The 17041-nt window shown below is 40.9% G+C and overlaps 1 protein-coding gene across 1 annotated transcript; it reads right to left on the bottom strand.

Annotated features, from left to right (window-relative positions):
* Window positions 1–4167: 4167 nt before the first annotated feature.
* ERMN (ermin) lies at window positions 4168–15578 on the bottom strand. The gene is made up of 3 exons (XM_066577423.1): window positions 15219–15578; window positions 6843–6950; window positions 4168–4775 (listed from the first exon to the last, which is right to left on the bottom strand). Exons 1-3 carry the CDS (start codon window positions 15430–15432, stop codon window positions 4387–4389), a joined length of 711 nt encoding a protein of 236 aa, XP_066433520.1. The 5' UTR covers window positions 15433–15578; the 3' UTR covers window positions 4168–4386.
* Between the last annotated feature and the right edge of the window lie 1463 nt (window positions 15579–17041).

Below are 17041 nucleotides of genomic sequence, written 5' to 3'. Positions count from 1 at the left end.
TTTTATATTCAGATGCTTTTTTCATATAACATCTATCTTTCTACTTTTGTGTGACTTTTGGGACATAAATACAATCCACAACAAATCTGCAGCAACATCCACATACCTTATATGCAGATTTGTTGCAGATTTTGCTGTGGATTCGCTGCAGATTTCAGCCTATGCATTAAGGTTCAAATCTGCTGTGAAATTCCACAGCATAAATTGACATACTGCGAAAATGAAAAATCTGAATTCGCAGGTCAAAATCTCATCCATTTTGCTGCCAATGTAATACACTGCAAACTTTCCATATGTCAGATCATTCTAAGACCTCCTGTCCACGGAGCGAGGCAGAATATCGCTAGCGATATCTCGCCGCTGGGGAGCAGGGGAGAGAACTGACAGTTCTCTGCGGTGAGCCTATCTGACAGATAGGCTCACTGCGGAGTATCGCGGCATGCCACGATTCGAGTCCCGCGAGTGGAGAATCGCTATGATTTTCCACTCATGGACAGGGGGCTGCGCTTTCCATAGCAACGCTATGGAAAGCGTGCACTGCATTACTCGCAGTGGACAGAAGCTCTAAATTGTGAGCAGCATGCTGGATAGAATCATATCCAGGTCTCAGGCACAGGAGAGGCTGCAGACTGAGCCTGTGCAGCAGCATGTACTTGTATGTCACAGGCAGAAAGGGCCTACTCTAGTGTTGTGCGGGCCCTTGGGCAACAAAGTTTTAGTGGGCCCCTTTTGCAGTGTGTCACGACACATGAAGCCGTAAATCTGCAGCAGCACATATAGTGACCATATAATGGTACATACTAGCTCTACACAGGTGCTTTGCAGACTATATAATTAATAAAAGTGCTGCTCTATCCACAGGTGATGTGCTCTGTGACTGGAGTCGTACAGTTTCCTTTTCTTCTGTATCTGTACCAGACCACCATAACAACTTCTCCCGGCCACAACATGTTTCTGTGGAATTTGATACACAGACACCTTTGATTCCTTGCTTTTCCATCACCCTCCCTACATTATGTACACATTTACACAATCCCTCCTTCTATAGTACCAAAGATAGTAATAATGTCACCTGTGATACCCCACACAGTAGTATTGTCCCCAATTATGTTCCCCCTATAGTCCTAGCACAGTAAGCGTGGCTTATAGTGACCCCCATACAGTAAAAGTGCCCCCATTTAGCAATAATGCCTTATTTCCCCACTCAGTAATAATATCCTCTTAGGCCTTTTGTACTCCTCAATAGGATACTGCTAGTCTATGATGCAATATGCTTGCCTGAAACATGTAAAACGGCACATGCTCTCTGTTCCTTCATGTCTGTCTGGATTGTGCATCTGTTGTAGTTTCCAGCCAGTCCTTGCATGGGAGCAACTACAGAGCAGCTGGTCTCTGGTTTGCTTTCCTACAAAGTAATAGTACCCCTCTACCCCTCAAAATGAAAGTACTACTCTATGCCTCCTGCATTCCACAGCTTCACCTGTCCGCCGAAACTCCATCCGGCAGAGGACACAATTTCTTACCCCTACTACTGTAAGATACAGCGCAGCTCCTGACTCCTCCCCCCAGCTCCTGCTCTCAGTATGAGTGTCAGAGGGCTGGAGATGGGGACAGAAGTTGGGCTATGCTATGCAGCAGCAGCATGAGTAAGAAAGTTTGTCCTATGCCCTTCTGTATGCCCTTGATTATTTTTAAATGTATCTGCATCTTGAGGACAATATGATTGTTAGATCAGACTACACAGAATTTCTTTATTATCTGTTACCATGGAGATGCATAGATCTGCATAGGAGCTGTTGACGCACAATAGGAAATTTTTGAACTAAGACTATTTGCAAAATTGCTTCAATTTTTTTTATTTTAAATGCATTGGAACAATAACTACAGGAGTCCCAGTTATCTTGCATAATTTTATCTCAAAACACCATAATAACCTTAGGCACGTTCTCAAGATGACAGGGTACCGAGTGGAAGAGATCCAAAACAAGTCTGTGCATAAGGGAGAGGCAGCATGTTATACAGTTTTCAGATGATACTGAAGTGGTATTTATTCTGATAGCATGAATTGCAGAATACAGTAAGAGGGAGCCTCCAGACGAGACATACAGTATATATATAATCTTACCAGGTCTATATAGGTATTGCAGAGGACTTTGTTTAATCAGCTTGCACATGTTAGTGCTAGATAAATATATAATGTATTACTTATATAGCATAATAATCTGATTCTACATCTTTCTAATTTAAGACAGAAAATATAAGCAGATTATACACTCACTATGAATGTACAGATATGAAATGGACCTGGAGGATATTGTTACTCCTTGTGGAGAAATCCAAATTGGCATGGGCCAGACAATGCTCCATGGGGGGAAAAGGCTATGCAAATTAGCCCTGCTGCAGAAAGAAGACATACTGTCTCCCTGGTGCCACCTATTGGGGGAATCTACTCTGTAAATCAGTGTTTCCCAACTCTGGTCCTCAAGGCACCCCAACAGGTTATGTTTTCTGGATCTTCTTAGTGTTGCACAGGTAATGTAATTATTATAGGTGCCTCAGACATTACCACAGGTGGTCTTACTATAGGATATCCTGAAAACATGACCTGTTGGGGGTCCCTGGGGACTGAAGTTGGGAAACACTGCTGTAAGTCAATGTCTGACCCTTCAACAGGCCAAAATATATAAGCCAAACCAGAATTTTCAATGAGGATAACAGAAGCATCCTCAGACAGCTGTTTCGAGCTTTTAGACCCTCTGTAAGATGTAACCCCTTGAACCCTCCCCAGTTTTCAAGAGTGCGATAGGAAACAGACTGTAATTCCTTTTTTTATGATGCACGCCGGACTAATGGGCAAGAGTTGTAATTGAAGTGTTGACTCTGTTTCTAAACCACTTTGTAGTTTTAATTTTGATTAGTTGCAGTTAGTCACACGAAGGGACACGCAGATGCTTGGACCTCACTTATGCTCTATGTAACGGATATACGTCACGTCACATTGGGCTTATGATTAATTACATCCATGTCTGTTCCTTGTCATAAGTATGTTTGTATATATACATGCCTCTTCGGATCTATTCCATTATGCCTGAGGAAGACTCCTGAGAGGTGTGAAAGCTCGCTATAACATCATGTATTTTTGTTAGCCATTAAAAAGTATCATATCTACAAGATTACTTGGTTTCTCTTGCTGGGAACAATCACAGAAGGGATAGTGTAACAGGCACTCATAGTGTCACATCATGACCTGATACCCTGCTTGTGACTGCAGTGAAAAAGGGCAGTTGTTCCCACTATCTAGGACTGATGGGGACAATATTTTCCAGCCTTCGAATCTGGAGTGGAAGCCACCTAACGAAGGGGTCCCAGCGTCTGCTTCCCTCCTGCTCCAGACCTCTGAAATTGGGGGATTGCTTCTTGGACCTCTACTATAACTTATACTGAGTGTTGAAGACTGTTACTAGTTTACTGTTAAATTAAAGTTCGAAGCATCAGACATGTGGACCTTGATTCAGTATTCACCCATCGGAGGCCCCTTTCCACTATGTGCAATCTATGTGACCGCACTCATTTTTTCCTGGTATGGCCTAAAGCCATGTGCACACCCTAATGCAACCCAGGCACTGTAGGCCCCACATCAGAGAAGGTTTGTTAAAGGGTTGGACACTGACTTACATAGCTACCTCCAATAGGTGGCACTAGAGAGACGATATTTCTTCCCACAGGAGAGCTACTTTGCACATATATAAAGAAGATGTAATACAAAAGTCATGTTGCAATAACTTCCCTAGCTTTTTTTTTTTTTGCATCATTTAATCAAATAGGAAATAATATCATAAACCACAAAACAAGTGTTAGAAATACTGCATTCAATTTCCGGTTATATAAATGAGGTTAATGGGCATTGTCCTTGCTAGATATCAAAATGGCCAAAAAGTCCATGTTAAAAAAAACTATGAGACTCAGGATTTTCTAAATGAATAGTGGTTGAATAATACCCAAGAGTCTCAAGTGATGCGAAAATACAGCAATGAGGGAGGAAGTTGAGTATCGATATAGTAGCTATAGATAAGAAGACAGTCCAGAGCTGGGACTTTGCCGGTCTGGGCCCCATCTTGTATCTTTTTTGATACATGACAAGACTAGATAATGGTTTAATGTGTCCATCGATATGCAGCTTGTTACTATTGCTAATTATTCTTTATACCACTTTGGAGAGTTCAAGAATTGACATATGTGCCCCAGTGAACACCATTGTCTTCGTTTGATGTCCTGAGGCAAAGTTGGGGCAAATCTGGGTGAAGGCACTTGAGAAATTTGACATATTTCTTTGCATTTGTTAATGATGTTGGGTATATAAGTGTATGAAGCATTGTAGCACTGACATTACAGATTCATCATAGATTCAAACTCATCAATCCGCTGCTTTGTGTTTCCTTTCCGGATTTTGCGGTACGATACCGTATCATATCCAGAGCCGCTGTTTATGGGGATGTCTGGTCTACTTCCAGCTATTTCTTGGCTATCACTGACATCTAGGGACTGCTGGGGTCCATTGTCTTGCTCATCATATAACCCATCCCCATATTCAGTGTCGGTTTCTATAGATGTATTTTCTTCCTCTGTTTCAGTTAAAACTTCTTCTGTGCTAGTTTCACTTGAATGGCGGCTTTCCTGATGCAGCAATATATCTGGCGTTTCAGTTTTATCTCCATCTTCATTCTCTTTACTCATGTCTTCTAGACTTGGAAGTGGAGCCGTGCCAGCATCTATTTCTGTGTAGAGGCAAGATATAATAAAGAACATAATTAGTTATTATTTAGTTCATTTAGTAATAGAGCAGGATAGTCTGATTGGTGGGGATTTCACCCGAGACCCCCACTAATCTCTAGCATGGGGGTCCCATGTCCCCCTTTTCTCACTGTGAGGAGATTGAATGGAGTAGTGGTCACTCATATACAATACCACTCCACTCATGATGGAAAGCGCTTGTACTCAGCTAGTTCCGTTAGTCGCACTGAAATGAATGCACAACCACAGCTTCATTCAATCTGACATCACAGTGAGTGGGTGCAGCAAGCCCAGAGGGACAAAAGTGAGTGACTCAGGACCTATGTTCTCAGGATCGGTGGAGGTCTCAGTGGCAATAAAATTGTCCCAATTTTAGCTAAATTAAATTGGGTGAGTCTGACATGATTTTGGCAAAATTTGCCGGAGAATTGAATTCTCCATAATACCAGATACAGAGGTTAGTGTGCAGCCAATCAGCAGCCAGCCTAATCGCTTATCACTAACCTCCACGATCAGACTTTTGTCATCTATCCTATGAGGAAATGGTAACACCAATAACATTTCAATGACTTAAGGTAAGACAGTGTGATGTAGTCAAGTTAAACTTTGCTACATATGTACATAGACAGCAGACATGTTCCACCGATAGAAAAGAAGAGTTGTTGCTTGGAGCTCTTGGGTCACAATAGATAACATTGTCTAAAAATGACCCTATATGCTACTTGAGGATCCTGACGGATAGTAGACTTCATTTAAGTAACCAGTGTCAGGTAGCTGCTGCCAAGGCAGAGAAAACATGTCATGGGTATAGTTTTCCTATATATAAATCAGTTGTCAGACTACACATGGAATGTGAAAGGCGACTAAAGTAATTATAAGAAAGGGTGAATTACAGTACAAAGAAACTTAGAATTGTTTAGGTGGGTAAAAATGGCATAGAGGTGATCAAATCCCGTGCAATGGTGTTCATGTGCTAATAATTTGCAAATGCAAAGTATGAATCAACATTAAAATACCTGTCTAATTATGCTTTTACATCTAGGTTTGTAACAATGACAAGGGGACATCCTCCATGTCTGGAGGAAAGAAGGTTTCACCATGACCACAGATGGTGATTCTTTGCTGTAAGAGCAGTGAGAATATGAAGCTCTCTCAGGGCCGTATTTACCCCTAGGCACTGGAAGATCAGTGCCTAGGGCGGCTCCTTTCATGGACCAGCTCCAGGGCAGCCAATTAAAAAAATATATTTTCTTTTCTTTTAATCCTTTCCAATCCAATTTTGGATCCAGGGTTTCCTAAAAGGCTTTCTCTTTTTGCCGTTATACAACGGTGCCATCTGCTGGCTAAAGCCAGTGTGTGTGCGCCAGAGATGCTCAGACAGCGGAGTGGCTGGCATGCTTGAGGAAGGCTTAGCATAAGCCGAAACGCGTCGCATTATTAATTTGTTTTAAAATATATTAAATTTTTACCTAAAAAGAACACGCTACTCTCTACTGGGTTTTCTGCTTCCTTGGAGGTGAGGGGTGCCAGGAGATCGGGCACCCCCAAACAAGTAAGATCTTGACTTTTACCGTTACAGTTCAATGGAGCGCTGAAGTATTTTTATTTTGTTCTGATTGCAAATTTCTTCCTCCTTAAACATATGTTTGGAGTTATTGTCTTCTGCCGCTCTCCGCCTGGGATGTCTTAAGACTGTTGACCTGGTAATAACCACATTTCAACTCAAGAGGCTCACGTGGATCAATAAACTGACCGGTGCCTTAATCTAAGGACCGGCTCAGTTGCGGTGAGTCCCTATACGTATTAGCCCTTTCTGCTTTCCCACTATACCACTGGAGCGTCGCTTCTGACCTATATTGTTTCAATGGCTAAATTTGGCAATTGCTGGCACCAGGAGCTGGGGGTCACACACCCCTGGTGCTACTGCTGCTGCATAATGGTGATCCTCCTGAATCTACATATAGTTCTTTATGTTTATTGTGATCACCTTAAAGTGGCTTCAAGGGTGAACTCCAATGATATTTGCGATAAGCTGCCATCAATGAACCTACCTACTCTTGTTGGACAACTTCCTTCATTGTTTTCTTCAATTCCTATTCCATGATTATCCAAGACATCTGGACCTTTTTCCAAAATTATACTATGTTCTTCTCTTTGCTCTGGAAAAAAAAAGGTATATAGTGAACATGAGTGAGGTCGCTAGTTTCCGGTAATGTGTTAAATAGGATTGTTTCATTACCCGTGAAGCAAACATTCTGGAGTAATTTTTAGAACTCTCATTGTGTTGTTCCTATGCTACTCCTTCTGGGATTGTATGAACAAATTGACAACTGAGTGTAACTGAAGGGGATGACTGAGGTGGTGGTTGGGGTAGACCCATACCTATATCCACTGGGGGAGTTGAAGGAGTAGCGGGCAGATCAGACCATGTCTGGGATACACGGTGTACTTATTACTCGACATCTTGAATGAGAAGAACCTTTATCCAAACAGGATAATGGGTCGACAAGCAAAATGGCCGGTATGGCCATAACTTTAATGTCACAGTTAAGTCTTTAATTCCCGGAAACTAGGTATCTTTAACAATGAGGCCGTTAGCCAACAATGTGACAGTTTATAGGACACAAGCTACATACTGCTAGCGAGATGGTTGAAGTCCTTAGCAGTGATCGCCCTCAGATTAAGGGAAACGTGCCTTCCTTAGCTATCCGTTGGACTTTTACTTCATGGCCTATGCAGAGTTCAGGTGCGCTGCCCCATTAGTCCGTACAATGGGGGGTTTGTGATTTACAGTCCTTAATACCTCTTGGTGGGGCACCAGTCAGTTACATAACAAACTCTGTTTCCATGCTGAAACCGCATCGGGACACCCTCTTACATAACTATTCCTCTTGTCAATGGAGTGTGTCCTTACACAATCTGACACTGTTCCCTCCTATTTGATTACTGCAAACCCATATTAAGAAGCCTCAAGTGAGTTAACTCCTGGTTAACCAGGCAAGGACTTTGAATAATAACAGTTTACATAGATCTTTGAGTTACCCTGGATTACCAGATACTGAGTTGCATTCCCTTTGTTCCACAATTAATAAGCCTGTTATATATTCGGCAATTGACTTCCATCAATTATGTGAACTACCCCCAGAGCTTCCCGGGCCACAGCCACCATTTGGGCCTACTTCAAGTCCTGGCCCTCAGCTGAATCAGTATGGCTGGAACTCAGTCATGAGGCCTTAGAATCCCAACTGCCTACCCAAGAAGACAAGGGGGCCATAACCTTGCTCATGGAGCTCAGCCTGTCACTCTTGGCTCAGGGATTAGGGCAGCTCTGTGTCCACTGGGCTGTCATTGATCAAAAAAATCAGGGAGCCCTCTGCCTGCACCCCTGTACATTACATTCACAGGGGTCCAGGAAGTTTAGATATGGAGAGCCGTCTGACTACAATGAATCACAGTTAAAATAGTGTCCCACATGTTTAAAAAGGGTCTTTGTTCTGCTGTTTGGCCCCATGTATTGTTGCAGGTTCAGCTCACATCAGCTGTGTGGCTTTAGGTAATAATAAAAGCCAGAATGTCGTGACAGATCTGTCACATGACAGACATCAGTGGCATGCAACCAACCCAACTGACTTGCAATGGTGCTCATTGGATGTTATGGAGGTATCCATCATTTTGATGGGAAAAATAAGAAGTGCAGGCAGTGCTGTTTTATTGTCCCATTAAAAATGACGGATTCTGAACGAAGTCCCCAATGCAGATATGAACGGATCTTAAAGCTGATATAGATGTAAGACTGTGAGAGGGGCCGACCCATAAGCTCTGTGTCCTGGAATACGCAAAAGTTCCACTAGCAGCACTTCAGATAATCCCACTTCAGGGTCAGGCTGGTAAAATGCAAAGCCAGGCCGGAGTACAAACCAGACAGATTCCATGTGATAATCCAATAAGAGAAATAGCCGGCAGCATGCATGGATGTGAATAGCACAAAGACTTTTATTGCCCCATCACAAAAACAGCGACGTTTCGGCCGTAGTGGCCTTCCTCTAGCTTGAGGAAGGCCACTACGTCCGAAACGTCGCTGTCTTTGTGATGGGGCAATAAAAGTCTTTGTGCGATTCCCATCCATGCATGCTGACGGCTATTTCTTTTTTAAGCTCTGTGTCCTGTCACCAACACAGCAAAGGGAGAGGATGACAGTCTCTGTAGGAGAAGGGGGATCCCATTCACCTGATGATGTAGCTAGTGTGAAACCACCCAGAAGATCCAAGCCCATTAGAAGATGTAAATTAGGATAAGCCCTCAGAACCCCCCTTCGTGTGGCATACATAAGCAGACAAGATGGGTGCCACCTTGGAACAACGTAGCCACCTAGGGAAATTGAGGCAGCACAAAACAAGCATTTAATGTGGCTGCACAGATGAAGAAAAATGTATGAGAGTTACGACGAGCTGAAGAATGAAGATGATACTCTTGAGTAAGAAGAAGAGGTGAAGAAAGATTGAGAGCCGAGCGAAGAGGAATCATAGTACTCCAATAAATGGCGAGATATGCCAGCGTGTGTAAGTTGGTGAGTACTCCAAAGAGTTGCTACAGGCAGGTCCTGGTGTGTGAATACCCATGCGGACATAGGGCAGAGGCTTAGATAACAAGAGACAAGCTGCTTTGAAGGGAAGCAAAACCAAAGCCATGTGCAGAGAAATTACCAGTGATAAGTGCTCCCGTACATAAGACTGTAAGAGAGTCAGCGTTCTGTGTGAGCAATCGGAGGATAGCTGACAAACCAAGGCAAGGCTCAGCAGAGTTGAACAAGAGAAAGAATGCAAGTGTCATTCTATGAACTCTTGGTGTAAATTTGGAACCCCAAGTACAAGAGAGACAAGTGGAAATGCAGGGAAGAACCATGAATTTCTACCAGCAAAGAGTCAAGTGTCCGAGGCATCCAATGGCCGTTGTGTGTGAACTGGCGGTGACTCTAAAGGGAAAGGAGAAGTTGTGCTGAGTGAGAGAACGTTGAGTTAGAAATGTTCTGCTCGTCAAATAAATTCTATCCCTGTGCAATTTTTTATTTTTTTATTTTGGTTATACTTATTATTTTTTTTCTCCCTGGTAGCATCCCTAACCCTTATCATGTGATTTGGTAATGGTTTATATTCTTTATATTGGATGTCATATTCTGCTACTAAACTTTTTGGTTATTTATGTATTTGTTGGTATTAGCACTTTATTTTTATTTACTATATTTTGGGTTCTATTTCTATGATTATATTGATTCTCTCATTCTTAGGATTTTTAATGGTGGCCGTGGAGAGAAGGTGTAATGACAACATGGGGAAGATGATTGACTTCATTATTATACTATGGAGACACAGTATGGCTACAAAAGTAAATAGCAAAAGTTAATTTCTAAATATATATTTTTTGACACTTATCTATTTATTTATCGGATATAGTTACATCCATGCTTAGCATTTACACACCATGCCAGCACAGATGTAAGGCAATGTTCACACAGGACAAATGAAAGACCTGCAAGTCCCATGTGAACACCAAAAACACCACCATAACACAAACAAGGAGGGAAAGGGGAAACATAGCCCTAACAGCCTGAAGAAGGAAAACCCCTGTCTAAAGTGGAGTGATCGCCCTGATAGGGACGGCCCCACTCCAGAACCTAGGGGACACCTGCAATTTCCCTAGGTTGAAATAGCTAATGGCAGTAGGAGCAATGGCAGAAACAAAACTAAGATATAAATCAATACATCAACTACTTAGCTTGATCCGGAGGGTAGCACTAAGGGAAAAAGGACTAGATCAACTTTACCCATAAGAGATCAGTAACTAGTGAGAGCAGGGATTGATATATGTAAACCTCCTCTCAAAAAGATTGGCCAGTCTAGGAAAATACAAACCACCTATGCCAATTTCAACATATGACTGCAATTACCCTTTATCGATGACAGAGGACCCCAAGGGGATAACAAAGGTATAACCTCAAAAGTGTCAGAAAGTGGCTCAGACTGACCTATTACTGCCAGTCAGTTTTCGTCTCACAGCCGGTATACTGCGGCCCTGTCATAGCTGTAACAGATATATGCTGTTTTATATTTGGGGGACTAACTTTTATATTATTATTTTTTGCCTATAATTTGTTACATTATTTTTCATTGCACAGGTTTATCTACCCTGCAGTGTGTTGGCAGTTTTAGTCTTCTCTTCATAATTTATCATAGCTTTATAGTATGTTTGTTAATAAAATATAATGAAAAAAGTTTGGTACCATGTTAGCCAGTAGGGCAAAATAGGATTGTTCTCAGTAAGAGAAACCATGTAATCTTGTTGATATGATACCTTTTAATGGCTAACAAAAATAAATGATGTTAATGCAAGCTTTTGAACCAACGTAGGGTTCTCCTTCAGGCTTAAATGAAATAGGTCCGAAGAGGCATGTATATTTATAAACACCTACTTATGACAAGATACAGACATGGATGTGAATAATTTGCACTTAAAAGAACACTACAACAGAAATGCAAACATCTTTCAATGATCACTGAAGGTTTTATGGTCCCTGAATTAATGTTAGGGGGTCACCAGGCCAGCAGTGTTATCTCTGCTATAGATTTTTTATACTTCCCAGTCACGCATGAATTCCCGTGAAGAGTTTAGTACTCTATTGAAAGTGTCAAAAGTTGTTATAAATTTATATTCCCAAATTCCTCTATGGCTTTGTGACTTGAAATTGCCTTTCAGTATCATAACTTTCATATCTTCTATATCGTATCCATGACTTGAAAAGTGCTCCACCACAGGTAATTCTGTCTTTCTCTGTTTAATTATGCGACAATAAGACCTCATACTTGCTTTACGTTTTTGTCCTGTTTCTCCAACATAATGGCCCCCAACCGAACATTTACTGCACAGGATCAGGTACACAACATCAGACGTGGAGCATTTGAATGTCCCCAGTATATTATAGTCCTGCTGTGTGTTGGGATCTGTATCCTGTCCGCAGTCAGTATATGTGAGCAGGTCTTGCAGATCCTTACATTACAGCGATAAGTTTTTTTGTGTGTCTCACGGGGCAATGTGCTCCTGATTATAAAGTTCGTAAGATTGTGGGGTTGCCTGTAACACAGAAGGGGAGGAATATGATTTTCAGACGTCATCCTTGTGTAGGATATGATTAAGTTTCTTTGTGGTTTTCCTTAGTACCTCTAGCTGTGAATTGTAGGTCACTATTACAGGTACACAGTCATTTTCTTCCTTCGCTGTGTATTGGAGTAGTTGATTTCTGGGTATCCTGGTGGTTCTGGTTATTTGGTCATCAATTGAGGTGGGATGGTAGCTGTAATTTAAAAATGTCCTTTCAAGATGGCATAGATACTCCTCTCTGTCTGTTGGGTTGGAACAGATCCGGTTATATCTGATAGCCTGGCTGTAAACAATTGACCTTTTGATGTGTTTAGGATGGAAGCTGTTCTCTCTGAGGTATGTTGGCCGATCAATCGGTTTGCGGCATAGGGATGTATGTATTGAGTTGTTTGAAATTTTTATGTTGATGTCCAAAAACTTGATTTCGGTATACAAGCTTAATGTCAGGTTTATGGTGGGGTGGAATGCATTAAATCTCTTTAATGGAATTTTATTAGTTCTTGTTCAGTGTTGGTCCAGGTGATTATGATGTCATCAATGTAGCAGAAGAAGGCCAGTGGTTTGCTAGAGCAGGAGACCAGAAAGTCACTCTCCAGTTTATCATGGCAATTTCAAGTCACAGAGCCACAGAAGAATTTAGGAATATAAATGTATAACAACTTTTGACACTTTCAATAGAGAGCTAAATTCTTAACAAGGATTCATGCGTGAATGGGAAGTTTGAGAAATCTAAACCGATAACACTACTGGCCTGGTGAACCTCCCAATACTAAAGCCTTTTTTACACAGGATGACTGACGGGCAAATGATGCCTGACACTCATCCCCACATATACTCGCTCCCGTGCTGTTACACAAGAGCGAGTATCGCTGGCTCTCTGACAGAGTGGAAGAAATTTCTCTCCTTGCCTTCCCCCGCCCCTCTCCATTCACTTAACACAGCGGCTATTCAGTACTGAACGGCTGCTGCTTACGCTGAATGGTAATCGTTCAGCTCATCATTGATTGTTTAAGCTGCATAGAATCCTGAACAATGACTTTTCAGTGTAAACAGCAGCTGTCCAATACTGAATGTCCGCTGTGTAAGTGAATGGAGAGGGGTGGTGGAGAGTGAGAAGAGAAATCTCCTCTGGCTGCCCTGGCCCCTGCTGAGTGAGCCAGCGATACTCGCTCTTGTTCAGCAGCACAGGAGCGAGTACGTGCCAGCATCGTTTGCCCGACGTCCCGTGTAAATGGGCCTTAATTCAGGAACCATAAAACCTTCACTCCCTTATCAGTAACTATTTAAAGATGTTTGTATTTCTTTTCCGTTGTGGTATTCTTTTAAGTGCAAATTATTCACATCCATGTCTGTGCCTTGTCATAAGTATGTGTGTCATAAGTGTGTATAAATATGCATGCCTCTTCAGATCTATTTCATTTAAGCCTTAAGAAGGACCCTGCGTTGGTTCAGAAGCTCTCATTAACACCATGTGTTTGTGTTAGCCATTAAAGGTATCATATCTACAAGATTACGTGGTTTCTGTTGCTCGTTTTTGCTTTTTTCGCCATTATACATTGCTATTTTGACAAAATAGAAGCACCCAATTTTGAATATTGTGGTGCCCACGTTTGTCTGTTTGGTTTATAGATGTCCAATACATCTATCTGAATGGGGCATACAGAAATCCATACACCTGCAGCAGAAATAACCCCAGTTCGGGTGGCTAACACACGGGCATATGCGCAATTGCGCATTTTTCAGCGCAATGTACTTGCATTGTGAACAAGTCTTCTTTGATCAATATTTGCCCAATAGAAAATAGTAGCAACACAGCAAAAAATATGCAAGAAAATAGGTGTTTTTAAAAATACCGCCATTTAAATTGATACATAGATTCACATTAGCTCTGAATTACAGTCTGCAAAACACCGAACAGATACAGTGCTAAAATATGTGCGTCTGAAAGCAGCCTTAGTATAGGTTCACATCAGTGTGGGGGTGTCACCATTATTAATGCCTCTGTCTTATTTTCTTTTTGAAAGCATAAAACTGATATTTATGGATAATTCCATATCTGCGCTGGGACCTCTGGTCGAAGGTTCTATCGCAGATCTGCCACAAAATACCGGAAGAAAAAGCATTGCATGTAGTGCTTATTCTTCCGGTAAAATGCCAGGCTGCTGAGCGAAAACCTAAAGAAACCCATTATAGTCAATGGGATCCATTTGGCGCTTTTCGATTCCATCATAAATCAGAGCCGTCTGGCCAGGGAATTCTCTTTCCTGCTCTCTGAACAAAGCAAGGAAACCGGAACCCTCAAGGCAAATGTGAAACCACCCTAACTGATGCGAACTGAAGCAAACATATTGTGCTTTTTGTCAAATCCATTAAATAGACCCATAAAAAAACATATAGTTACTTTCTATTTCCATCATCTAGATATCCATTAGATCAGCTTTCAACAGGTTATTTTTTTTTGTTTTATTTAAAATGTAGTTCTACTTTACAACTACACATACATAGTTTTACCTAAATGGATCCGTTACACAAAAGCATAATCGGGACAGCAATGTTACCAAAAAACAGAACGATTTGTTCCATTTAGTTTCTGTTACTCTAGAAAGAAAGAAGTCCTACAGATCAGTCTTTTTTGCCATTAAAACGATAGAAACCAAGCGGAACGGAATTCAACTCAGAAGAAAAAGATCCATTAAAATCAATGAGGATTTAACAGGGTGCGTTTTTCCTTTTTTTTCAGTTTTTCTGCTTTTAAGATGGGGCAGAAAAATGACAACCTGAACGCTGATGTGAACACGGCCTTAGATGGATGGAACAGTTTTTCAGATTTGCAACAAATTTAATGGCTTTTAACATTCCATAAAAACCCTTCCTCGGGCACTAAGAGAGGTTGTCCTGCCCCTTGTGTGGGTTATAGTCTGAATAACAGTTCAGATTAGTATCATCTAAACTTAGCATATGACCCGCTCAAATTAGTGCAGAAGAAATCTACTTTTTTGAAGTAAAGTTGTCTGTTACAATACAAAAAGTTACAAAAGTTTTAAGTTACAATATGTTAAAATAATAATGATGCCTCCATCTTTCTTACTGCACAATGTATATAAGGTCAAAAATCTCAAAGTCAACGACATCAACACATACCACCCACTCTTTTGTCATACAACAAGCCCATCATAGCTTATGGAAATGTTGGGAATATGCTTGGGGTGGGGAAAAAAATAGATTTGACATAAGGAAGCCTAAAGAACACATTCATTTCAACCAGAGCACTCTACCTTCTTCATTCTTGTCGTTTAGAACCACAGCTGGTGCAACAGTTTTGTCTTCGAGGATAATATCAGGACCTCCACTTGTAAGCATTGAATCACATTGGCTTGTTTCACATGTGCTGGACATATCCACATTATCTATAACATCGATAATTTGCACTGGAGTTATCTCAGGATTTTCATTCTCCTTACATTCAGGTGCCTGAGCTTCTTCCGCCATGATCAACGTCTTAAAGACAATTGTAAATCCCAGCAGAAAAAAAAACCAAAGCAGTAAATGGTTCTGGAGACGACTGTCTTGTTGTAAGAATTAATGCTCTTCTGTTGAGAGATCAAGGTTAAAACTACAACAGCTCAATGACATTATGAGGTCCCTTATACGTTGGGTGATATTTCTCTCTCGCAGAGTTGTCCTCCACTCGTAGAACTTCCTATGAGTAATAGTGGACACATTTGCCTTTCTTATAAGGGGAAGACGTAGCCCAATCGAGCTTTTGTCTAAAGCAGCCAGTAATTATTATACAGCCTTCTGACCATGAGAGATTTTCTATTCTTACAAGAATGGCTCTTTGTTCTTTCATTGTAAACAGCGGGACCGATTGTTCTTAATCTTTAATCCCTAGCAAGTGACCACTGCTAGTCACATTAATGGTGAGCCACCCGCTTATAATTCACACTGGTTATTTTGTTGTGCTAATCCTTCCAGGAACGTCAGTAGGCAAGGGCTTCATATTTGTAAAGCCAATTATCCAACCGGTCACAGTAAACTTTTGGTACAAGATATAATTTATCCTACTGCGGTTGGGCTATTGACCACAAAAATGTAGTTTATATTAGAGGAAAATACAAAAAATGTAAGAAGAAAATCACAAATACATACCAGTCATTAATTAGGTCTAATTATGTGAGTGGGGTGTATTAATCCATAACTATAGTAGGTAGAGTTGAAGTTTTAGTGGGTGGTGGAGTTGCAGTATTGGTATTTTTGGCTATATAGATAATTTTTATTTATTTTTTACTTAAATGTTCTATTCTTTTTAATTATTTGTTGTCAGTTCTATTTAATTTTCATTGCTTCTGTGATCCTTCTATGTTCCATGATAATAATCAACACCTCAAATAATTGACTGATACATGTTCAGTACAATACCTTAAGGCCCATTTACACGCAACAATTTTCTAAAATTTGCCAAAAAAAACGGAAGTCAGTTGCTTGTGCACTCATTTAAATGAGAATCGTCCTGTGTAAAAGGGGTATTAGTCAAATTTAATTACTTAAAGCGTACCTGTCATCTCATATTGATTATGTTCCATTGACCAGAGGATCTAGATGGACTGGAGGCTGCAGCATAGGCTATTTATCAAGGCACAGCATATCACCATCAGGTTAGTATATTACCTTTTGTTACTGCTCTTCACCGTGTTACCCTAGGGAATTATTTGTACTCCGCTGTTTGATTTGTACTTCCAGTGTCTGTTAGACAGTAAAACACTCACTATTAGCTTCAGCAGCATGCCTATGTGTATTTCTTTGTTTCTCTCTTATTCATCTCCTCCTCGCTTCTTCATAGACTTCTATAGGTTGCATGTAACCTGATCCCCCAGTGAGATCATAGTGCATTTTCTCTATCAAGATGGGTCTTAGAAGTTTTTTAGGGAGTGAACAATTTAGGGTAGGAGATGGAAGGAGAATAGGAGCCTAATAAATCAGAAAGAAGCATTTTATATTGATATATAGAAAAATATCTCATTATTATTCTTAATCACCTGTACAATTGATTTATGCAAAGTTTGTTGAAAGCTCATTGACATTTAAATTTAAGAAAAGT

The sequence above is a fragment of the Eleutherodactylus coqui genome, chromosome 8 (genome assembly GCF_035609145.1).
Source record: "Eleutherodactylus coqui strain aEleCoq1 chromosome 8, aEleCoq1.hap1, whole genome shotgun sequence".
Taxonomy (NCBI): domain Eukaryota; kingdom Metazoa; phylum Chordata; class Amphibia; order Anura; family Eleutherodactylidae; genus Eleutherodactylus; species Eleutherodactylus coqui.
The sequence above is the reverse complement of the archived record's forward strand: the minus strand, read 5'-3'. Positions and strand labels throughout refer to the sequence as shown.